Source organism: Pseudorca crassidens, chromosome 1 (assembly GCF_039906515.1).
Source record: "Pseudorca crassidens isolate mPseCra1 chromosome 1, mPseCra1.hap1, whole genome shotgun sequence".
In the NCBI taxonomy this organism is placed as follows: Eukaryota; Metazoa; Chordata; class Mammalia; order Artiodactyla; family Delphinidae; genus Pseudorca; species Pseudorca crassidens.
The window spans coordinates 178,019,805-178,044,925 of record NC_090296.1 but is presented as its reverse complement, the minus strand read 5'-3'; the positions used below and the strand labels follow the sequence as shown (position 1 = coordinate 178,044,925).

Below are 25,121 nucleotides of genomic sequence, written 5' to 3'. Positions count from 1 at the left end.
AAAGGAAAGTGATTTCAAGCAGTTCTAGCCGATACCAACTAAGCTCAAAAGGTGGTGGCCAGCAGAGGTCCTGCTGACGTTGCTTGAAGTTTCTTATTATGAAGGAGTCTATTCTAATTTTTTCTGAGGTGTGTGTTTACCACGGCCAAGGTAGAACAGGTGATTGATTACCAGGTAGAATCTTAAAAACCATCAAAGGAAGTCTTCAACTTTTGAGAGTTATTCTTATCAATGATCTAATGTCATTCTGTATTAAATAGTCATTATACTGAAGATAACATTTGTCAATTCAGCTGCTGGTACTTGATTCCATCTAAACACTTTGGACAGTCGAAACAGAGGTTTGAAGAAGGTTAGTTGAATAAAATGCTTCCCCTTAAAAGAACAGGGCTTTCTTTGAAAAGGCCAAATGGATTGGCAGACCTCAACGAGGGAGGAAAGGTCTTTGCAAATAGTCTAGCAGTGAAGTTAGTGCGCAGCCAGACTACCGCGTGCTTTAACTGAACCGCTCTCCCAGGTCCTCCCTGATGGAGTCCCGGGGAGCTGTGAGACTATCGAGTAAACCTGTGAAAATGACCTAGAAGGACCCACCCGTAAAGATGAGCATGTACATCCGGCGTGGCCAGCATGAAGATGATGCTGAAAAAAAGAGTGGGAGGCGGAGTGCCACGAGCCAACTACAGTTATCTGCACACCCCTCGGCCAGGCTTTATACCCAATAAAGGGCAAAAGTGAGGAATGTATTAATATATTCTCATAGATTTGTATGTATTTGCTGGGATAAATTTTCTTTGGTATAAATGGGATATATTCTTCTAAGCTGCAAGCTGATAATGAGGACTTAGGTCTAAGAAATGTATAAAATCAGGGTAGATGAATATGAATATATACAATTAGTGGCACTTGTGCTCATGCCTGTGTTAATAATATGGTCACAAGTGTATGTGATGTTGTATGTGCTTGTGTATGTACCTAGCTACATGTATCTTTATATATTCCAGTACTACAGATTAAAACTAATTTCACAAGGCATACCAAGGGTGACAAGCCACCGCAACACTATGCCCAAAGCATCGCATCTTTTCTCTCCTTTACATAAAGTATTTCCGTAAACATTACTCACCAGGCATTTGTGGCTGGTGATATGCAGATAATCATAACTTTAAACACTATATGGTAAACCATTTGGAAGAATTAGCTCATTTAAAAAAGGAAAAATAAGGATGTCACTTGACATACATTTAAGCACAAAATCAGATACAGATTCCTGGGTGGATATAACTGCAAAAAATATTTTCTTCGTCTTCGTTCAGCTATTAGTGTATGAAACCTGCCTGGAGAACCCTCAACTAATCCAGAAGGGAAAGCTCTGTTAGTGAATTGCCCACATTCCTTCCTTCTGATCTTGCTGTTTTCCGCTTTTAAGCTTTAGAGCGCTGTCCTTTTTTTAGTCCCTCCTTCTATGAGCGTATAAGGAAGAACAAGGGTATGAAGCTCAAACAGTCTGGTTCAGCTACTTGTCTACCATCCGAAGCTTTACCTTGTGGGGAGCTGAGAGGCCCTCTGGCAGGGAAGGCAGTCAGATTCTCCCAGGATGAGTTTGGGAATTAACTAGATTCCATCTACCTACTTTTCTCCATGGATCCTTCGTCCATGGAAAAGAGGTGGCTTTACTCAGAAAACCAGAAAACTCTCCTTACGGTAGCAAGTAATGGCTCCTGGGTGGAGTGGGGGAGGAAACAGTGATGATATGGAAGCTGTGGCCAACTATTTGTCAAGCTGCCTCTGTCCAGGTAACCGTTTGTTGACTACCTTCTTATCCAGTAGGACAGGTAGCATCATCACGTCTGTTAAGGAAGAACGGTTTGAAAGAGGACACTCTATATTAGAAGGTTTTCTCTTGGTATTTGAGAAAGCAAATCTTAGCTCCAAGCCGGTGCCGATTGTTAAATAGCTCTGATAGTAATTTACCCAATCAGAAGGAATGTATTTTACTTTGTGCATGACTTTTGGTTTGATTAAACATTTTTCTGGTTCATACTGTCTAGTAGGGGTTATTTGAAACTAGAAACAGTCTTAATTTCCCATGACCTATATGTACTTACATTAACCCAATGGCAAAGAATTTAAAAAACAAAACAATTTAAGGCTGTTTTTCTTGCCAGGAGCAAAACTGGAATAACACAGGTCCCACACAGGAACTACTCATGGTCTCTCTGCCATTCAACACAGTCCCTCTCCAGTCGCTCATGATAACGATGGGAAAATCCCCGCAAAGGACAACAGAACAGGATGGAGAGAGGCGGGACCACACAGACAACACACAGCAGTCATGAGCACGTGCTGAGGAGGACAGCCATTCCCACTGGCCTGTTACTGTGCAGACCAAGGACAGGCAGACGATCAAATCAAATTCCTTGTTTTAGGGGAACTAGGTCCTGGGGCAAGAGAAGCAGCATGAAGGGATGTGTGCAAACACACGTCTGCAACCGAGGGGAAGGACAAGTGAGTTGGAGCGTCTGCAGAACAAGGTCAGAAACAGGAGGCAGGGCCATGAGGGCTGCTGGCAGGAGGGCAGCTGGAGGCAGCTTCACTGGAGTAAAACATTCTGCTGTCACGCGGCCACCACTTCATTCAACACGTGCTTGCTAATCAACAGCTATCTGGTCGGGAAGGAAAGAAATCTTTTTCTTGTCTGCTCTTTTTGGCCTTTGGTCAGATAAAACTCAGTCCAAGGTTATGACTGCTTTCCCCAAAACGTAGGAATAAAAGGATTTAATAAAACCTCAACACATTTCCTACCTCTAAATGTACGACTTATCCTCTTATCTGGATTATAAAAGTTAGTCTTCATTTGGATGAGTTCTAGGTGCTTCTTTACCAAACAAATTGCAAGGTATTCTTTTGGGATTTGAAGATATAGAATTATTGGGGTGTTGTTTTTTTGCTTTTAAAAACACTACTGCTTGATCACCCTTTAAAAACTGTACACTTAGTCAATCATGGTTTAAAATAAGGCAACTTGTCAAGGACCCTTTTCTTAATGCTTAAAATGGGCAGAGGCTGGGTTGCCCAGTAGGTAATTAGGTCCCTGAGTCAGGCTGCCATGGTCCTTCTGGACGTGGCTATTCTCAGGCACGGGGTAGGGGTGCGGGCCCAAGCTGAGGGAAAGGCAACTGAGGTGTCCCTTCTGTGGACCGAGGACCTTCCCCAATTGGAGGGGCCAAGGCTAAGCTCGAGCCTCAGATATGACTCGGCCTCTGGCCGGGCACTCTTCTCCCCATAGATCTAGAATGCCGGAAACGGGCAGGCTGTGTAAACGACTTAGAGTGCTTTGGTGGGTCTGTATGTTTCAGAGCTAAGTAATTCTGTAAGCAATTTGCCTCATTCTGCTTCAACCTGCGTTAGCTGGAACGGGGCCCTTAGGAGATGCACTGCTGTAGGGTGACCCCTGACTCCGGGGGCGGCTCCTCGCCACTCAGCCTTGTTCTGCTTCCCAAGGCCTCATTTCTCCTCCTGTATAATCGCCATGAACCTTTGGGTTTTAGAGCTGGAGGGGACCCTTAAGATCATCTGATCCAGAACTTTCAATTTTCAGATGGGACCCTGAAGTCCAGTTGTGGGCAGTGATTGGCCTCAGATTCCTGCAGGTGACTGGGAGCTGGCCCCATGCATCCTGATTTCTAGCCCATTGATTTTTCTTTTATAACACACTTCCTCCCCTCAGATGAAGGGAACCAACCTAGAATCAAACCAAAGCCCTCGAAACCTGCAGATACCTGTCAACCACAGAGACCTATGGCTAAATACACAGTCTACACATTACAAAAGACTTCGGGTGGGGTATTTCTGGAGACAAAACAGGGGTAGGCAGCGTTCGCCTGTCAAAACACGTGCTTCTGCTCCTCCATCCCAAGCTTTAGCTCTCCCCGTGACGTAACCTTTTAGGTCGTCTCTGGCTGAGCACTGTCTGTGGGGAATCTGGGGGGAGGCTGTCCACCAGAGCAGCAGATGCTCACTGCGATGGTACCTGCTAGTGCATTAATGTTGTTCAGTCCGACAGTGGCCCCTGCCAGTCCTTGCAGAGTCCCGAGAGAGGTCAGAGAATTCATGGCCGCCCCAGCAGTGGAGTTGGGGGTTGAAGCAGCCACTGCAAAACAAAAGACAGACAGGGAACCCGGGAGAGAAAGCACAGGATGAGTGAAAGCCAGATGGCCCAGGAAGTAGTCTGTCCCCATCACAGCAGACACAGCCGGGGAGCCTTCAACCACGGGCAGTCTGGGAGTTGCGCTTAGGTTTTGGTGTGAAAGACATGGGGTTGTCCTTGTGGCAACTGTGACAATGAGATCTGGTGAAAAAAAAGCATCACAGATCTGTTGTGCCAGCCAGCGAACATGTGCATTGCTGGTTAGTAGGGGACAGTCCACGATAGGAAGCCCGTCCTCCTGGGTGGTGGGTCTTTCACCAGCTGCACCTTGGAAGCCTCTGAACAAATGACCCGCACAAAAAAAGGGGGAGGGAAGGAGGAGTAAAATGGCGGTTCTTGGCTTTCATATTGCTTATGCTTCAGACTTGGCATTTTCTCAATGAAGCTCAAAAAAAAAAAAAAATTCCTGGGTTTGACAGACGACTTCAGGACCCAGGTAGTGGTGCTTATAGTAGCGGAGAGTGATAGGAGATAAAACCATTTTGGCCCGAACTCTCCTTCCCCTCCCCCCTCCCCCTTTAAATAACCGCTTTATTGGGATATAATTCATGTTATAAAATTGACTCCTTGAAAGTATACAATCTACTGATTTCAGTATAGTCACAGAATTGTACAACCAGCACCACTAAGGTTATAACATTTTTATGACCCTCTAAAGAAACCCATACTCCTTAGCACTCATTCTACCTTCTCTCCTCTCCCTCGACACTGCCAACCACTGACCTACTTTCCGTCTCTGTGGATTTGCTTAGTCTGGATATGTCATATAAATGGAATCATAAAATATGTCATCTTTTGCACCTGGCTTCTTTCACTCAGCAAAATGTGTTCAAGGTTCATCCACGCTGTAGCACGTGTCAGTACTTTATCCCTTCTTATTGCTGAATAATATTCCATTCTGTGGAAACACTCCACTTTGTTTATTCATTCATCAGTTGTGGACATTTTGATTGTTTCCACTTTGGGGCTATTATGGATAATGCTGCTGTGAACATCTGTACACAAGTTTCTGGGCAGACATATGTCTTCAGTTCTCTTGAGGACATACTTAGGAGTGGGACTGCTGGGTCATATGACAAATCTATGTTTACCATTTTGAGGAAATACTAAAATGTTCTCCAAAGTTGCCGTCCTCCCTAATCCCTTTTACACTTACAATGTAAATAACATTTCAGGTTATCTTACATTTGTATAGCTTGATAGTCTGCTGACTTTTTTCACATGTATTATCTCACTTTATCCCAGTGATAGACGTAAAAGCTAAGCGAAACTCTGACCACTGATAAAAGTGGCGCTTGAGCCACTTCTAGCTGTGGAATCATTGTGAGCATGTGAACTTTCTTCCTTCTAGGATGGCCGGGAACTTCAGTCCATCCTGCTGGAATGTTCCTGCCCAGATGGAGCTCATTCCTGCTGTGCCTTCAGAAACCACACAGTATTGCCTGCAATGCACCTTGCTTGGGATTCCTTCTGGGTGAGCCTATAGATCAAATGCCTGAAAAATGAATTCCCCACCTTGCCACATTTCTGCCCATGTATATGGCATTAGCTTCTGACTCCTCATGATGTGTACGTATTTTCTTTCTCTTTTAAAAGTAAAATTATACATAATCAAGTCAATGTTTCTATAGTCCTTTTGTGTTATGAAACTTTTCAAGTACACACAAAAGGAGACGATAGTGACAAATTCCTTCAAACTCATATCCAGATTCTAGAATATTTGAGAACCACTCTACTTCCTACTTCCATCTTATCCCTACATACTTCAGTATGTAACTCTGAAAATTGAGGACATTTTCTTTTAAAACCCCAAACCACTTTTCTCTTTCCTCTTGAATCAGTTTTATTAAGGTTATAGCTTTCTAGGAATTTGTATGTTTCACTGAAGTTTTTGAATTTATATTGGTATAAAATTACTCATAATTTCTTCTTAATAAATTTTAAAAATCAGGAGCATTTACATTTAAGTCCCATTTCTTTGTCTGCTTGATCTGTCCGTTACTGAGGGAAGCACGTGAAAATCCTCCACTATGGTGATGCCAGTTACTCCACGCAAATATGTCAATTTGGGGGAATACCTCTTGAAGCTACTTTACAACTTCCACAGATGTTTGTAGATCATTGTATCTTCTGTTGAAATAAACTTTTTGTGGTGACCTCTTCATTTCTAGTTTTACCTTGACGTCTGTTTTATATGATGTTAAAAAAAAGCACCAGCCCTTCTTTTGTTATTTGCATGGTATATCTTCTGCCATCTTTTTATTTTTGTCTGTTTATATTTTAGCTCTATTTCTTATAATCAGTATATAAACGTTTTCAAAAACAGAATACAGCCTAATAATTTGATAGTCTTTCAGCGGAACTATTTAAATTTTGTGGTATACGTCCTGCCTATATTACATTTTTTCTCTTCTTTCTTGCCTACCTTTTAGGATTACTTGTTGGTTTTTTCCACATTCCATTTTCCCCCTCTACTACTGGAGGTAATATTTAATATTTGGAGGTAATATCTTTTTTTGGAGGTAATATTTAATATTTCTATTCTTTTATGTATTACCATAAAAATTTTAAGTCACACATAACTTAAAAGAATCAAAGTTAACATTATCTTTATTCTTTGCCAGAACATTTTCTAGAATGTTTCTCCATTTGTGTATATGCTTAGGACAATTTCTAGAGACTTTAAGTGGTTGATTTTTTAAATAATTTTCACCAGTTATGGGTCTTTCACTGGCAAAAAGTCCACAGATATTCTCATACTACCATTCTAGAAGTTCTTCCCTGGTGTCACCTAAAATTGTGTGAAAACTCTTCAGGCCTTTATTACTGGCTTAGAATCAGAACATGCCTTAGGGATAGTTTTTACCCCTTATCACATGTAGACTGACGTCAAACAGAAGTGTATTTTTCTGTGGGAAAGCGGGGTGGGGGGACTTCAATTTCTGGCAGTTAGGTGGTCTAGGTTACTAGAGAGACTCTCCCACTGAAAAAAAACTAAAATGCTTAATAAGATGTTTTTAAAAATATTTTTAAATTGCATCAATAACTGACCATTTAGAAAGAAATACTCAGCAATCAATGATGTGAGTGAAAGATGGCACCCAGAGAAGTAAGTGGAGCATTGAAGGTAGCTTTCCCCTTAAGGTGGACCAGATAAATTTGAGCTTCAGTTCTCAAAGCTTCTCAGTACGTAAGAAATATAAGAAAGCCTAGGGCCCGCCTGAGGTAAAGCATCTAAGAAGAGACTTCCCCACCAATAAGTCTGGAACACTATAAAAGGCTAAACAGTCAGTGAACAAGATATACTCTCACTTCAGAAACGGTAAGGAAAACTGCCTGTCTCAAAACTTAGTGTGGAGTATGGCAAGGGGAATTTCCCTCTGATAGTATATAACCAATCAGCCCTCACATCAGTTTTCAAACCAACTTTATCTGACTGGTCAAAACTGCTCAAGCCAGCAATTTAAAGTGGTCCCTAGCTTGTACTGTCTTCCAGCACCCTGCAGAATCAACTATAAGTCAACCTTGAAAAGGCCCATTTTCAGCAAAGAATTCTCAGAAATAAGGTTCCAAGATAGTTAAGCTCACAAGACAAAAAAATCACAAGTACCAAGAGTAAGAAGCAGCAGAGACAGAGTTAGACACCATATTTAGATCCACCAAAACTTCAGATATTGGAATTATTAGCACACAATAGAATGGAGGTACATTTAACATGTCTGCACAATTTAAAAAGGGTGGGGGGCTTCCCTGGTGGCTCAGTGGTTGAAAGTCCACCTGCCGATGCAGGGGACACGGGTTTGTGCCCTGGTCCGGGAAGATCCCACATGCCGCGGAGTGGGTAGGCCCGTGAGCCATGGCCACTGAGCCTGCGCGTCCGGAGCCTGTGCTCCGCAATGGGAGAGGCCACAACAGTGAGAGGCCCGCGTACCGCAAAAAAAAAAAAAGGGTGGAAAATGAAAAAAAAAAAGATTATAAGAAATGACCAAGTATACTGATAAAATTATTAAATAATAAAGTCTTAGAAGTGAAAAAACATAATCAAAATATAAAATTCAATGGATATACAGGTTTAACAGGATATTAGATACGGTCACAGAAAGAATTTGGTGAGCTGGAAGACAGACCTGAGGAGATTATACATAACTGAGAAAGAAATGATAACAGATTAAGGGACATGGACTAGTCTAACATACGTCTAGCTGAAGTTCCTGAAGGAAAAGGGAGAACAGGGAAAAGGCAATATGTAAAGAGTTAATGACTGAGAATTTTCCAGAACTGATACAAGATCCTCTCCCACATCCACATGTTCAAAGGTCCCAGTGAATTTCAATCAGGAAAAATGAAAATAAATATAAATTAGATGCACCACAGCAAAAAATGCAGAACACCAAATAAGATTTAAAAAACAACCAGAGAAGAAAAAAAAAAAACTCAAAAGACCACAATTAGACATCTCAGTACCTGATATCTAAACAGTAATAATGTAAGCAAGTTAGTAAAAGGTGCTGAGATAAACTAACCGTCAAGCTAGAATATCCAGCAAAAATGTATTTCATAAACTAGGACAAAATAAAGAAGTACTTTTCACACAAAAGCTAAGAGACTTTTTCACCATTAGACCCTCACTAACTGAACTGCTACTGGATACTTCAAACTAAAGGAGAAATGATCCCAGATGAAAAGAGGAGGAATAATAAGGATGTGATAAATATATGGGCATACCTAAATAAATGCTATAGAAAATAGCAATGGACAGAAATTCAAACCAAACCAAACCAACTTAGAGCTAAAACACATGACAACATGAATACACCACCCATGGGCTGCAGGGGGGAGCTTTTTTGAGTTAAAGTATCATAAGATCCTTGAAAGAAAAAGAAATTTCTTGCTTTTTATTTGGCTGCGTCAGGTCTTAGTTGCGGCACATGGGATCTTTCACTGCGGCGTGGGCTTCTCTCTCGTTGTGGTGCACGGGCTCCGTAGTTGCCGTGTACGGGCTTAGCTGCCCCGCGCCTGTGGGACCTTAATTCCCCGACCAGGGCTCGAACCCGCATCCCCTGCATTGGAAGGTGGGTTCTTAACCACCGGACCACCAGGGAAGTCCCAAGAAATTTCTTTCTCAAGAAAACTGACTAAATCTCAGTAGGAAGAGCAGGAGTTTGTGACATTTGAGCCACAACCAGCAGGTTGTGCTATCCCCTGTCCTCCTCTCCCCCAAGCTCAGCGTAATGGAAGCTCTACCCCAGGAGGTTGTGGTCAGGAAGATGGGGGCTCTTTTCAGCTCCCAAACTATAGCGATGGTTTCTCCTAGGGAGGGGTAGACCACTGGCCTTTCTAACCATCCTTCTTCCCTGGCCCAGTTTTGCAGAAACTCTACTGCAGGTCAAGAAGTGTTGAGTCCTTTCCTCGAACCAGCCTGTACTCAGAGGGTGGAAGCTCAACCCCAGGCACAGCACTCGGAGAACACTGGGCCCAATTACCCTCATCCCATCTTGCTTCTGGGCGGAGGTTCTATGCCCAGAGAAGCCAGCTGAGACGAGCAGGTGCTACTGCCCTGCTGCATCACCCCTCTTGTAGGCCAGGGGTTGCTTGAAGCAAAGCAGGTTGCTGTCCCTGCCCTTAGCTCCAGGGCAGTGGCAAAGAGGGTCTGCCCACAGAGAGAGAGAGAGAGAGAGAGAGAGAGAGAGAGAGAGAGAGAGAGAGAGAGAGAGAGAGAGAGAGAGAGGTCACAAGAACAGAGAGCTCCATAACTTTCCCTAAGAGGAATGCATTTATTTGGAACACAGTGCGGGGAAGTTCAAGCCTAAGGCACCATGGAAAACAATAGATATTTTGGTGGTGGGCCATTAAGAGGAACAGAATGGTAGGCCATCCAGAAGTTTAACAGAGAAAACCAGAGAAACAGAGAGATAGGAAGAGTGTTCCCGGGGTCACAGCAAGCTTCAAGGAATGGCCTTGAAGACTTTCCCTATGGAGGGGCCTGACTTTTAACAGAATCAGACTGTGGTGGCCGTTCATGCCCAGGGTCAAAAACAACAGATTAAACAACTAGAAATTAATGGAGGCTGGGTGGGATAGCAATAGAAACAGACCAGCCAGAAACTGAACAGGCAATCCGGCAGAAAGGCATTCAAAGAGAGCTATTTGGAAGAATTATGCCATTTAAAAAAGGAAATATAAGAATGTCACTCACAGCCCGAGGCTGTGTTCTCTAAGGAGTGCCATCAGAAGCATCCTGTAGGGAATAAACTCCACTTGCTAAGTCACTAAGCAGATGAGCAAACAAGCAGCAGCTGGGTTTGGTGGGGGAGAGTAGGGAGGATCAGTGTCCAGAATAAAATGTCTAGTTGTTCACAAATTATGAGATGTGCAAAGAAATGAGAAAGTGTGATCCACACAGGGAAGAAAGCAGGCAACAGAAACAGTTTGAGACGGCCCAGACACTGTTCTCAGCAGACAAAGACATCAAAGCAGCCATTATAAATATGTTCAGAGAATGAAAGGAAACCAGATCTGTCTACACTGTCTACAGGAGACACGTTTGAGATTCAAAGCCACAAACAGGTTGAAAGTAAAAGGGTGGAAAAGTATATACCAGGCAAACAGCAACCGTAGAGCTGGACTGGCTAGACTAGAATGAGACAGCAGAGACTTGACAATCATTTTAGAGAGAAAGAAAACTGGGTCAACTGCTTGCACTGCAAAGGACCTTAATACACTTTCATAAAAATCTGTGTCTTTGGTAGCTCATGAAAGAATTCCAGGGCCAGCGTGCGGTGACCGGCAGAAAACCCTTATTTTATTCAGGGCCCTCAGACTCTTCATTCAGATCAAAGAAAAGGGAAAGGAACGGAAAGGACCAGGATGAGGAGATGACATATTCCTCCAACAGCAAGGAAATGAACGTGAAGCAACCTGGGAGGAGGCATGGAGGGGAGTAAACTGAGTACCTGCGTCAGGATGCTCTCTGGCACTCATCTGAGAAACACATACAAGCTACTGTTATCATCAGAAAGGCCCCCAGACCCGGGTGCCATTCGCAGCAACGATGGAGAAGGGTGGGTACCCGCGCCCTCAGGTCGCTAATCTGGAGAAGGTCGCTTATCAGTAGGGACGCCACCACGTCCCTAGAAGCCTCACGTGACCTGTCACCATGCTGATGCGGGGTATTCCTCATAGCTGCTGGAGACCCGACACCTACGACGGGGCCTTATCGCCTCAGTCTCTGTAACGTGAAATTTCAGGCTCGTTTACCGCACAGACCTCATGAGCCTCTAATCCTCTGCACCACCCCTTGGCGGGGGTCGCCCTGTACCTAAATGGAGGTGGCAGGAGAGGGATCACGAAGGTTAGCATGGGCATCCTGAGGAAGAGCAGATAAAGTGTATTAGCTTGGCCCGGCAGGTGCTGAAAAATGAGGCTACGGCTGGAAACAACACACTGTCACAATTTCATTGTTCTCTTTTCAAAACAGAAAACTGGAGGCAAAGTGGGGCTACAGTTAAGACTGAGTGCTTTGCAGCACTGTTTACAACAGCCAAGACATGAAAGCAACCTAAATGTCCATCGACAGATGAACAGGTAAAGAAGAGGCGGTATATAGATGTAACGGAATATTACTCAGCCATAAAAAAGAACAAAATGATGCCATTTGCAGCAACATGGGTGGACCTAGAGATTATCCTACTAAGTGAAGTAAGTTACACAGAGAAAGACAAATATATGATATCACTTATATGTGGAATCTAAAAAAATGATACAAATGAACTTATTTACAAAACAGAAACAGACTCACAGACATAGAAAACAAACTTATGGTTACCAAAGGGGATAGTGAGGCAGGGGAGATAAATTAGGAGTTTGGGATTAACATATACACACTACTATACATAAAATAGATAATCGATAAGGACCTACTACGTAGCACAGGCAACTTTACTCGATATTCTGTAGTAACCTATATGAGAAAAGAATCTGAAAAAGAATGGATATATGTATATGTATAACTGAATCACTTTGCTGTACACCTGAAACTAACAACACTGTAAATCAACTATACTCCCAAAAAAAAAAAAAGAAAAAAGAAACAATATGCAAGTGAGAGATCTCTTTATATCTTGCTTTTCTATTTATTTAAAACCCAGGAAGAGTGGCTAGAGTGCACTGTAGTTTTCTGACCTCTTGTTGTGCTGTTCTTGGATGGTCCCAGTAGACTGATGGGGAGAGGGTGAAAAATAGGAGGGAGAGGAATCGAACATGAGATTAACTGAACTAAGTAACTTGCCTTAAAATGAGAAGACTCCACGTGCTCCAGTGCTTTGGACAATACAAGGAAAATTCAGCCCGGTTTGAGTCTAAATTGGAAAAGATATCTCGACTGTGTATCTAGCTGCCTTTAAGAACCTTCTGAGTTCTAGCAAACAATCTGTTTAAAGCAAAAGGAAAACTCAGATTTGTCATGCAGCCAATCTCAATCAAATGCCTCAAAACCAAATATTCAAGAGACACACGATAGAGAAAAGCCCCTAGACACAAAAGACAGAGACACATTAAATACCAGCAACACGCATATCTTCCTATTTCTGTGCTGGCAGACGGCAGGACGCTGCCTTGGGTAACTGCATTCTGCCCACCCAAAATTCGCTTCCGTCTCCACTGAGAACTGTATCCTTCGCTTTCTCAGTTAAACTGTTTACAAGACGCCAAAGGAACACTGGTAAATAAATGTTGGCTCAGCTTTGCCCACAGCACCTCCTTCAGTCGGAGGCTGCCCCACGCAAAGGAGAAGCCGCACAACAAAGCCGAGAGGAAGGCGGGTGGGGAGCAGAGCCACCTCAGCTCCCGGGCAGCGAGGACAGACGCTGTCACACGCCACGTTTCACGCCTGCTGTACCACCAGCTCAAGACCACCGAGCAGCCCAAAGAGGTTCTGAGCAGCTAGCCAGCCAGGAAGTGAAATGGCCAAGCAACACACCAGAGCCATGTGTCTATGACCTCACATGGAAATGCAGTTCTGTGCCTTTGGATGAAAAAACTGCAGGAGGAGGGGCTTCCCTGGTGGTGCAGTGGTTAAGAATCCGCCTGCCAGTGCAGGGGACACGGGTTCGAGCCCTGGTCCAGGAAGATCCCACATGCTGCGGAGCAACTAAGCCTGCGAGCTACAACTACTGAAGCCCGTGCGCCTAGAGCCCGTGCTCTGCAGCAGGAGAAGCCACTGCACTGAGAAGCCCGCACACCACAATGAAGAGAAGCCCCCGCTCGCCGCAACTAGAGAAAGCCCGTGCACAGCAACAAAGACCCAATGCAGTCATAAACAAACAAACAAACAAACAAACTGCAGGATGGGGAGACTGGGGTGCTGGAGAGGGAGGGGGGCCGGGGCAGGGGGAGACTGGCAGTGAGGAAGTACATCTCTGCCTGTTACGGAATCACTCTGTTCATGTGACCAGGTCAGTTCATTGACGGAAAGACTCCAAGCTCAGGGATCCCCAAATACCCATCCTAATCTAAGTGATAAGATGGGTGCTTTCTTCTCAGAGCCAGGGGGTGCCTTGCTGAATGATGTGTCTAGAAGAGCTGCTTGACTCAGGTCAAAACTGCAGGTCACAGATGGAGGGCCCAGGTCATCTGGTCCCTTGCTATGCTGGGAGATAGAGGGGGCAGAGGGGGAGAGGGGGAGAGAGGGGGAGGGGGGAGGGAGAGGGAGGGGAGGGGGGGAGAGGGAGGGGAGGGGAGAGGGAGAGGAGGGGAGAGGGAGAGGGGGGGAGAGGGAGGAGGGGGAGAGAGAAGGCAGGAAGGAAGGAAGAAGGAAGGAAGGACGGGAAGGAGGAAACAGTGCTAGAAGAGCCCCCAGAAGAACTTCTGTTCAGCACAGAGCTGAGAACTAGACTCACTCATACCCTCAGCCCAAGGATTTGTTTCTCTTACATCAGTAAGTCCTTCACACATACTCTCTCATTTCCGGTTGGTCCGCCCAGGAAACGCACGCACTGGCTGGGGAAGAGGAGGAGGCAGCAGAGGGGTGTGCGTGGTGCACACGGTACGGAGGTACAGGACGGGACCCTCTCCAGCTGTGTGGCCAATCGGGGGGCCAAACAGCAAGACACACACAGCTGTGCGAGAAGGGCTGTTTGGAAAACTTTCTTAAACCAGTATAACAAGCAAGCCTAATCGTACCTGAATTAAAAAAAGACGTTCCATTTGTTTTCTTTTTACGTTTATTTGTGCCAGAGATAAAAGCTTATTCTCAGCTTTGCAGAGAGAAAGGACCTTTGCTTCACTTCCCAGGAAACAGTCCCCTGGTCTCTGCTTCTCGCAGCCCCCAGCGGCCTTGATTTCCCTTCTGGGGACAAGGGTGACTCATCTGCCCGCACAGACTCAGGAGGCCCTGATGTCCTCCGGGCCAGAGTCGGGGCCCCTGAATTGAAATACGAGACACCAACGGGTGCCTGAGAAAGGCCTTCCCGCTCTCTCTTCTCTTTTTGTGCTAACTTCTGCATGACTGGGTAGGTAAACTAAGTTTGTTTAGGTCTCCAGGGCAGTGTTTAGAGCGGGAGGTAAGAATCACTACTCTTGTTCTCTAAGGTAGGCAGAATTTACTGTCGCCCTAAAGAGGTCCATGTCCTAATTTCAGGAACCTGTGAACATGTCAGGTTACATGACCCAGAGGAATTAAAAGTTGTGATTCGGCTGACCTTGAGATGGGGAGATGTTCCTGGATTATCTGCATGGGCCCCATGTAAACACAAGGGTTCTTATCGGGGGCTGGAAGGAGAATCAGAGAGACAGCAGCACAAAGACATAGCAGCTCTGAAGATGGAAGGGGCCGGGAGCCAAGGGGAGTCAGTGGCCTCTAGGAGGATTTTGTTCTCACAAGGAGGGATTACATTCTTTTCACATCAATTTGCAACACCTGAAGATTCAACATCTTCTCCCCTGGGGAGGCGACTGCACAGCTAATGACCGGTTCTCCAGCCTTTATCATCAGGCTGGTCCTCAGGAGACTCCATCTGGGGGTACAGCTTTGAGAGGGTCCAGAAGAGGGTGAGCTGGCCTGAAAGCCAAGCTGAGAGACAAACAGGTGACAGAAAGGTAAAACTTAGCCTAGAGAGGAGAAGGCTAAGGGAAGAAACAGTGTGAGGTCTTGATACAGAGAGGCGTTGTAGCTCCAGAGACCCAAGTGGGGGCCAGTCGGTGGCGGCCAAGAGGGGCAGAGTCAGGGTGGGGAAGAACTGGCCTGCACAGCGGGCCCAGCTTCCCCGTTTGTGGGAACAGGAAAGCAGAGTCTCCGCGTGGTCGCGTATCGGGGGTTTCGGCAGAGCCCGCGGCTAGGCTTGGGGGCCTCCGAGTCCAATAAACCAACGTCTGAAAAGCTCTTACTTTCCCCCTAGGACTGAACACACACCGCAGCATCTCCCGGCGGGGCAAACGAGGACTCCGAGAAGGCAGGACTCGACCCTCAGTGAAGGGGACCAGCCCCTTTTCCCACAGCATCACTGAAGGGCCTGAGACCCCAGGTCTGTTTGGAGGCTGCAGACCAAAGGCACCCACACAAACAGCCCCATCGAGCTGCAGACATCACAGGCTTCTACCTTCTCTTCTGAGCAGAGAGGCAGCAACTCAAATCCCAAATGGCCGGATCGTGGCGGAAACGATCACCAGGGGAAAGGCCAGCCTTGCGTGGTCGATACTCCCTCTGACCTGCGGCCCAGGGCTGCTGGGCTGCTCCGCGGGCCACTGCGTCAGAACCATCCTGTCTCTGGAGGCAGGGACCACGATGCCCTTAGACGGCGCAGGAAGCACACACACCGGATGGGAAGAAGGTATAGCCAAGGGTCTCCTGCATCGCGGTCACCTGGACGTTCCCTGAGACCTGCCGGTTGTGCGGCTCCCGACTGTGAATTAACACACCCTCTTGGTGCGTCTTCTGCTCGGTAAAGACTGGGACCCACTGATCTCAGGGGTGTCTGTGCGTAGCATCACCAGATTCCCTCCAGGCTGGGTGCAGAATTTAGTTTGGGGTGTGAGAAGGTGAGAGGCTAAGAGGAGGTGAGGTTGGGTTTGTGATAAGACAGGGGAACAGATGCTGGGAGGTAGGAACAGGGGTAAAAAACTATGGAAGAGTAAAAAGTTCTGGTTCTATCTTGCATACAAAGAAGGCCCCCTGGTTACAGGGCAGGAGTTCACTGGTCTTATTTCCTAGAACCTACGAGAGGGACTGACACATCGTAGGCGCCACACAGGGACTTGCTGAGTGAAGGAAGGGGTGGAAAGTCCACCGCGGCCGCGGCAGGTGCACCGGACTCCGTGTCTGGCCGCTCCCAGGATGAGGCCCCGCACAGGCCTCCATGAGCTGGAGGGAGGGCATCCACCCGCCGATGCTGTGGCCGCCCAGAGGGCCCCCCACGGCCAGGTGAGCCCGGAGTGGGGTGAAGGGCTCTCATTAACTGTTTCTTTAACACTGGAGGAAGGGTGGGGATGCCATTACAAACAGAAGTGGCCAAGCCAGCTGCTGCCTTGTCACCGGCACAGGAACAGAGATGCCCTTCGTTCCCCTTGCGTGGCTGTCACAGAAGGAACCAGAGGCCCCTCTGAGGTCCGCGAGGCTCCACGCTGGCCTGGCCCCTGGAGAGGCAGAGACCTCATCCTCCCTCTCCTCGAACTGTGATCAGGGACATGGAGGAAATACCGGCTTCCTTCTCATTCTTTGCACGAGGTGGGATGGCCAGCAGTTTGCGGGGAGGCTGACTGCTGAATGTAGGGAACATGGCTCTTCCCCCTTTGTTGTGTAGCCGTGTGCCTTGCGGGATCTTAGCTCTCCGACCAGGGATTGAACCCGCGCCCCCTGCAGGGAGGCGCGGAGTCCTAACTGCTGGACCGCCAGGGAAGTCCTGGCTCTTCCTCTTTTTCCAGATTCCAGATCCACCGAGCAAAGTAGAAAGGTGGTCGTTGGGGACGATCAACCTCTGACACGGACCACGCCTCTGTCATCCTCCCTACGCGAAGGTGATCTTTCCCTCCGTTCTTTTATCGGTGCACTGGCAGGTCCTGTCTCGGATATGTCTGCCCCTGAAAGGACCACGCTTTCTAGGAACCCAGTGCCTCAATTTCCTCCTATTAACCCCCTCCCCACTTTTCCTGGACTGCAAGATTTTTAAAAAGCTACAACGAGACAACATTAATAGAGGACGCCAAGAATCTACCTTTAGTGCATCCACAGAACACTCTCCACAGACCAATGAGACGGTGTAAGCACAGTGGCTTTGTAGTTTAGGAAATAAATACAATACCTGCAAACAGAGAAAACTGCCTGCCTCGACCAGACACATTCAGGACGGCGGAGCCTGCGTCACCGCCCTGCGTCACACAAGCTTGGATGCTTAGAAGGGGGCAGAGTCATGAAGCGGTGACACAGGCACCCGTGGGGATTCGCCAAACAGTGTCTCCTCTTCTAAGGGCTCTAATTATCCCACAATAACCACACCTCTTATTTTAAATTTATTCCCTAAAAGGTTTTCTTTGGGGGGCGAAGAGGGGTGAGGAGAGGAGGGATGACAGGGCGGGAGGTGGCTGTTTGGGTTAGAAAATGGCGTTGAAAGCTTCCAAGGTGTTCTGATCTCACTACCCGACGATCTGTAACGGGCACGTCCCTGACCCCATAAACACCTGCCTCACTTTCTTCCTTCACTAACCTACTTCCAACTCACCAGGAGACCAGTCAGCAATTTGGTGTGCGTGACGCTGGGCCAGACAAATCATTACTGGTTTTCTAGATGGGCCAGAGGAACACTCTGAGTCTGAAGGACCAGAGGAAGAAAGTCCCTTGTTGGGCTCTGAGTCCTTTTTGAGCATTATTCTATGACAGTAAATGTTTTTGGAGGTGAGAAAGTGGTATGGAAACGGATGTGGGCAGCATCAACCTCTTAACATCTACTGCAGTCTCACTGTTTTCTTCACTTCAATTGTCACTTAACAAGTGCTCGTTGGAGCCGTCACTGGGTGATGTTTCTGAGAAAGAATCTACTTCATTAGTTGTCAACAACCTAGGTACCTCCTCACCTGGCCTATTTTCAGTTCCTCCCCAGTCCCATGAAGAGGGACACAAGAATGAAGGTGTAATTTGGGGGCATGAGCTTGAAACAGTCGGTTTATATTGATATCAACTCGGCCTGTATGGATCAAACAGGAATGGAGCAAAGGAAAGGGAAACTTGGTTCTAATGATATTTTGCTTACGAATTACCAAAATAAAAGTACACGCCTCCCCATAGCTGGGCCCTGATATTTGCTTTTTTTTTAAAATAGATGGTCATGGACACAAATTGAAAAATCGTGGTGATTTCCTTATAAGGAGGAAGAAACTAAGAAATACAATTCCAGGTCCTCAGGAGCTCCTGCTTTTGAATATTTCCTGGGGTGGCAGAAGTGGTGGCCCGCTCAGCTGCGGCTAACAACCTGTGGCCCCTTGGGCGCATCACTTAACCCTGCAGGCTTCTGTTTCCTCATCTGGATCATGAGTGAGGCACCTGGATAGATGATCTTGAAGATTCCTTGTGATTACGAAATGGGATGATTTGACCAAGCTCTGGACTCTGGAGAGAAAAAGTGAGGACCACGGATTTCTGTGGAAAGCAAGCACCATGTCACTGGGAGGTTAATGAAGACCTGCTGGATCCTGGTCTGTCCCAGAGAGGGGGCAGATCTTCCTTTCGATAACAGGACCCCAAGGTTGGCAAGAGGTCACCTGGCAGAGTTCAAGGTCTGAGATGCTAATGAGCTGCCCTTCAGCTACTTGGGTGGTTTCCTTTGCAAATGACTGACTGCAGAGGAGCACACACTAAGTATACTGCCTGAAATAAAAACAAACCAGTGGTGACAGCTACAAGGAAACGGGTCCGACCATGGTTATCGTGCTTTATTTAACCCAATAGAGCATTTTGTCTTTGATAAGCAGGTGTGTTGGTTCTATAACATCAAGTCAAATTTGAAGTTCACTGCCATCTTCTGTAGCTAAGCCCCAAAGCAGAAAGAAGTAAGGAAAGGGTCTACTCCCTGCATTTATATTCTAATATTTTTAGGAAGGGTGGGGAGATATTTATTTTCTGAAGGCAAAGGTTCAGAGAAAAAATATCACTGGATCTTATTCTAGTTTAAACCTAGTTTCTTATTGTCCAGAGGAGCAGAATTTAGTGTCACTCCCAAATAATCATCTTTCCCAGATGATACTTTAATGTCTTAAAAAAAAAAAAAAAAAAACCAATAGGGCTTCCCTGGTGGCGCAGTGGTTAAGAATCCGCCTGCCAATGCAGGGGACACGGGTTCAAGCCCTGGTCCTGGGAAGATCCCACATGCCACGGAGCAACTAAGCCCGTGAGGCACAACTACTGAGCCTGTGCTCTAGGGCCCGCGAGCCACAACTACTGAGCCCGTGTGCCACAACTACTGAAGCCCTCACGCCTAGAGCCTGTGCTGTGCAACAAGAGAAGCCACCGCAATGAGAAGCCTGTGCACTGCAACAAAGAGTAGCCCCTGCGTGCTGCAACTAGAGAAAAGCCCGCATACAGCAACGAAGACCCAACACAGCCAAAAATAAAATAAATAAATTTATATATATAAAAGCAATAGCATGCATTATATATACATATTCCCTCAATAGTTCAATAAAGGTAAAAGTGGATAATTCCATTTCACAATGGAGAAAACTAAACAAAGAAAGATGAAATGACTTGCTCTAGATCACAGTCCTTCAGCTCTTGGTCAAGATGTCCACACACTTTAGAAAGAAAATGAAACTGTAATTCCTCTATCACATTCTTTAGATTAACTGGTTTTTAAACCTCTGCCCAGGGCATGAACCTTTTTCGGTTTCTAGCCCTAGACACTTAAATTCTTGACTTATGCATGATGTGAATACCTTTCTGTCTCAAATCCTGTACAGCCTCCCCAGTCCTGACCTCCTCCTGTTCATGTCTCAGCAGCAAAGGCATTCCCTCTTTTAAGGCTACACCATCCACTTACTGAACATTTTTACGGCTTTGTGCCCTGTCCCGTACATTAGTGCATAACCTAATCCTGGGACAGCTGGGAAGGCAGGCATGGGGGCTGCTGCCCTGGGGCTGGGGACACGCAGGACAGATCCTCACACATGCTACTCCAGGCGCCAGATAAGAGGCTTAGAGGAGGGTTTGATTCCATCCGCAACCTCCATCCCCTTCAGTCCATCAGTTTTCACCTCTCGCTGGCCTCTTCCTTTCCTGCCCTGTTCCGCCACCTCCTGAATCTAGAAGTATGTTTACGTTTCTCCATCTTAAAAGTTTTCCTCCTATTGACCCTGCTAGACTTTGTAAAAGAAACCACTACATTTTATGGAAGTGTCATATGTCGATACATAATTCCCGCCTCCAGGCTCACATCCGCCCTCCTCTCACGGCCTCCGGAACCATGACATCCCCGCCACCGCTGCAGTGATTGGCCACTTGGGGGTGAACCGCCTGCCCAGTGGTGAAACTCAAATGCCTCTTCTCTGCACTCACCTTCATCTCCTTCCTGCTTGGTTCCCCGGATACCAGGCTTCCCCGGAGCTCCCTTCCCACCACCTGGCTCCTCCCGACTGTCCCCAAACACGGTCCTCAGCCAAGGCTTCACCCCCCAGGCCCCTGCTCTGCGGTGTTTGCTGATTCTAGCTCAGTGATCCCACCCAGGCCCCACCTGGCTGACATCTGCCCACCTCCCCACCTCTGCAGCTGACCCAGGGCAAGGTCGAGGGTCAGGGAACCCATCTGCTTTGGGGATGTATTTAAATGAAAGGCCAGTTCGCATGTGCCTCAGCTCAACGTGTATAAAACCAAACCACCTTCCACTATAAACTTTTCCTGCTCCCGGCTGCCCTCTCTCTACTAATGAAAGCGCTGTCCTACTGGTCCCCAGGCTCAATACACTTCCGTCTTCAACTCCTTCTCTTTGTCTCGCTCACATCCAATTGGTACCCAAGTGCCACCACTGACACTCTTGCGCTCAAAGTCCTTACATGGCTCTTCACTGCCTGCAAGAGGAAGTTCTAGCTCCTCAGCCACGGCTTTCAGGGCCCTCCCTCCCTGGTTCCTATTTCCCATCCATCTTCTGCTGGTGAAAAGTGAAATGCATTTCCATTTGCGGACTGAATGCTTTTTCTGTGTTTTCTCACGCTTGACACATCTGATAAATCTCCCATTTCTACCTCCCAAAATCCTATCCGTCTTATAATTTTGGCTCCAACGCCAACTCTCCTGTTAAAAGTTACCCTCACTTCCTCAAGACAGAATCTCTGCTGTCACTGACACCTTGTGCCTTATCTGATTCCTGCTCTTCAACCAGAAGAGTCCAGGTTGGGGCATTTTGCTTATTTTTTCTTTTTGCATGTGACCACTGCATGCAGTTTAAGGGATTAAGCCACATACAAATGAAGCATTTATATTTTGCTGCTTTTAAGTCTTAAAGCTTGGACCTTAGATTATAAGCCTCTGGGAAGTTATGACTAGAGTCAAGTTTTGTTGCTTTTTCCATCTAATATAAAACACAATTAAGCACTCCATACATGCTTTTACTAGTGCCAGCAATGATAACATGGTTATATCAGACAGCAACATAGATAATTTGGGAGGTGGGGGAGTCTCACTGAGTGGCTGTGTTGTAGAGAAGACACGCCTCTGAGCTCACACACACTTCACAAGGGGCCATGACGTGGACCTGCACACGATGCAGGAGACTGTGCAGGGCAATGTTTACACTGAATCACGGACACAGCACAGCCTCCAGAGCCACTGAAGCAAACACGTGGAGAACGAGAGCCCCTATCTAAAAATATTGAAAAAGTGCACCCCGAACAAAGCAGGACCAAAGTCCTGAGTGACTGACAGTCCTACGAATGAAGGATGGGATGTGTCCACCCCCGGGGCCAAGCTTGCAGAAATCCAAGCTCTGCGGCAAAGGGGAGGACCATACGTTATCGTCACCCACTTGGTGGGGCAGCTTTAGTTAAGCTTTAAATTAGCTCAGGACTATTAAGAGACTGCGCCAGGGCAGGGGCATCTCATCGACTGCACAGGGCAGCCCGGCCACCATGCGAAGCTGTTCTGATGGCAGGCGCTGAGATGACTCTGGCAGCTCAGGAAACGAATGAATGAGACAATGAGCTGCGGTTCTGCTATCTGGACCAAGAGACTTCTCATTTCCTTGACGGTAAGGGAAATTTAAAGGTAATTCCACATCAAAATGCCCAGCACATGCAGGGGCCGTCAAAACTCCAGCTGGGAGGTTTTGCATGCTTTTTCTTTTTTAAACTCTAGAAGCAGAATGATCAATGCCAAATAAAGAGGCATTTACTGGAAAGATGGACCACTCCCAGTGATTGTTTGCTTTTTTTTTTTTCAGTGATTATGTTTTAAATGCCTAAGGACTTTTTAAATATTTGCTTTTCATGAAATGCCTCTGTTGAGAAGCCAGGGAGCAGAAGTGCCAAGGACACATTCCTCTTTTTTCTGGTTTTGCCACTGACCAAATCTAATCTAATGGTGAATACTATTCTCAGAGCTCTTTGTTGCATTAAGTGTATAGAAAAATGGTACAGGTTACAGAAGAGGGAGAAAGTAGAGAAAGATCTCTCCTTTCCCCACCTTGGTCCAATTCACAAAATTTTAGCATAAGGTATACAAAAAAGTTGGTCATGAAAAGTTTTTTTTTTAAAGGGTGTAGAAGCTATAGTTTGTGGGAATTTAGTCAATATGTCTTTTAAAAAGCTAATGCTAAAATATAAACGACATGAGGGCAGGGGTTTGGTCAGCTTTGTCCACTGGTGTTTCAAATGCCTGCAATCGTCCCAGGTACATAGTAGATGCTCAATACATATTTCTTGACTGAATGAAAAGAATATATCAGGAAATTATAGTCACTCTAGTGACATTTTATTTATGGAACATTTTACATGATGTTCAATCCCATTAGCAATGCTGAAAATAAAGCGAGCCCCATAATGTCGAGAACAAGTTAACATGTGGAAACCTTCTAGAAAAAAAAAAGTACAAAAGGGTGAAACCTACAAAAAACAAGCAAAACCTGGAATGTCCATTCTCTTTCTGTAGCAATGAGGATGTAAGGCTGTTTGACGGATTCAACCCCACAAGTAAAGAGCTGATTTTAAAAACCAACTTGCTTCTGCTTGATGACGACACTTTAACGTGTAGCGAACGAAGGGGGAAACTCGACTGCCTGAGATTCACTTGCTTGATAATAAGCAATGAGGAAAGACAGGCCTAAGGGGAAATGTGGGCAGGTAAGAGACCCAGGTAATTTCCGAATGAAGAATGGATCCCTGAATTAATAACACGCTGAAGAGCAGCATAGGAAAAAAATACCCCCAAAGTTAAATGGGACCCTGCTTCATGGACCCTGTGGAGGCCAACCTGAGGGCGGTTGGCGAAGCACACGGAATTAAGAGCGCGTTTGAGGTTGGTCTTTCAAAAGCCCACATCAGAGGAGATGGTTCTTTTCAAGTGAAATCCCTTTATCTGACCTGAGACTCTTACTTATTCTATATCACGACATCAGAATGTTTTGAAAGCCAATCTTCGTAAAATTATTGGAATAAAACCCCTGCTTTCTATGACCTTGTTCTAATGTGCACTGGTATTGATTCATTCTTCAGAAACCTGTCAGACCTGAACATCCACCTGGAAGGGGCGCGGACCCTGCCACACGTCACCACAACAGACTCAGGGTCCTTAGGGACGCGTGCGCTGAGCTAGACGGAACACGTGGCTTTCAAACCTTTCTCTTTGAGCATTTCTACTTGCTGTTCAGCTGAAGTAACACTTGAAGTATGCGTGACACTGTGCATGACACACTGTTCCAAATGCAAGAGGGGTTACGAGTAAAGAAACTGTTCCTACTTTACAGGACTTACTATCTAGAAGGTAGAGAGACAAGCGCCCCAACAACCAGCCTGCGAAGGAAATAAGTGTTTTAGAAGAAGGAACGTACTTTGACGGTACAGGAGGGCAGACTTGAGGCATTGATGGACCATTGCCTCCCGGCTCAACGGTTCCTCTTTCCCTCCAATCCGCCCTCAGGGAGCTTCTAATACAGCTCCTTACCAAGGAGCCTGCGTGTGACCCAGGTTTAGAATGAGGTACGTATTTATATTAGAAATACATTGTGGAAGCAATTAATTCTTTCCGGAAGGCTTCATGGTGGAGATGACATTTGCACTGATTCTTAAGAGATAAGTATGAGACTACTAAAACCAATTTTTATTAATTACTAGAAACCTTTTTTTTTTTTTTTTACTGCTGCTTAATCTATGGAAAGCAGTATAAACTATACTTTTTATAATGTGCGTTAAAAACACCGATTTTAGACCTACTCATGAATCTTCCCAACCATTGACACTGTAATAAAGGAGTGATGTAGGAGGTTTTCACAGGAGGAAATTGGAGAGAAGATATTCAAGGCAGAGCAGCCAGTAGGTTTAACAAAGGCAAGAAGGCCGACAGTGTGTTTCGGGGAGGAAGAATCCCGATGTTGCTGGAGGGTAGGCTGCTGGGGGCTGGGGGGCCGCGGCAGTTCTGGGGAGAAAGGATGGAGGCAGGTCAGGGAGCTCCCTGAAGGCCATGCTAAGGAGTTTGTCCTGCTCTAGCTGAGACCACAGTGAACCGTGTGAAAGTGTCTGAACCGAGCTGTTGGCTTTGTTAACAGTGTGCAAGATGGAGCTGGTGGCGGCACTAATGGGACAAAAGGAGCTTCACCCGGGGGGGTGTCAATGGGAGAGGATAAAAGATGTTTCAGAGAGAGAACCGACTGGACACGGTGACTGATGGGATGACAGTGAACCAGAGGCTGGCTGCAAAGGTCACTTCACCGGCTTGCGCCTGGGTCAGTGA

The 25,121-nt window shown here is 46.2% G+C and overlaps 1 protein-coding gene across 11 annotated transcripts in view; it reads right to left on the bottom strand.

Moving 5' to 3' along the window:
- The window catches only part of CELF2 (CUGBP Elav-like family member 2), an 830,631-nt gene that overhangs the window by 15,282 nt on the left and 790,228 nt on the right, over positions 1-25,121 (bottom strand). For all 11 annotated transcript variants that reach the window (XM_067701074.1, XM_067701034.1, XM_067701064.1 and 8 more), the window contains one exon: positions 4,031-4,150. In XM_067701074.1, coding sequence (XP_067557175.1) covers positions 4,031-4,150 — 120 coding nt within the window. The remainder of the gene's footprint in view (positions 1-4,030; positions 4,151-25,121) is intronic.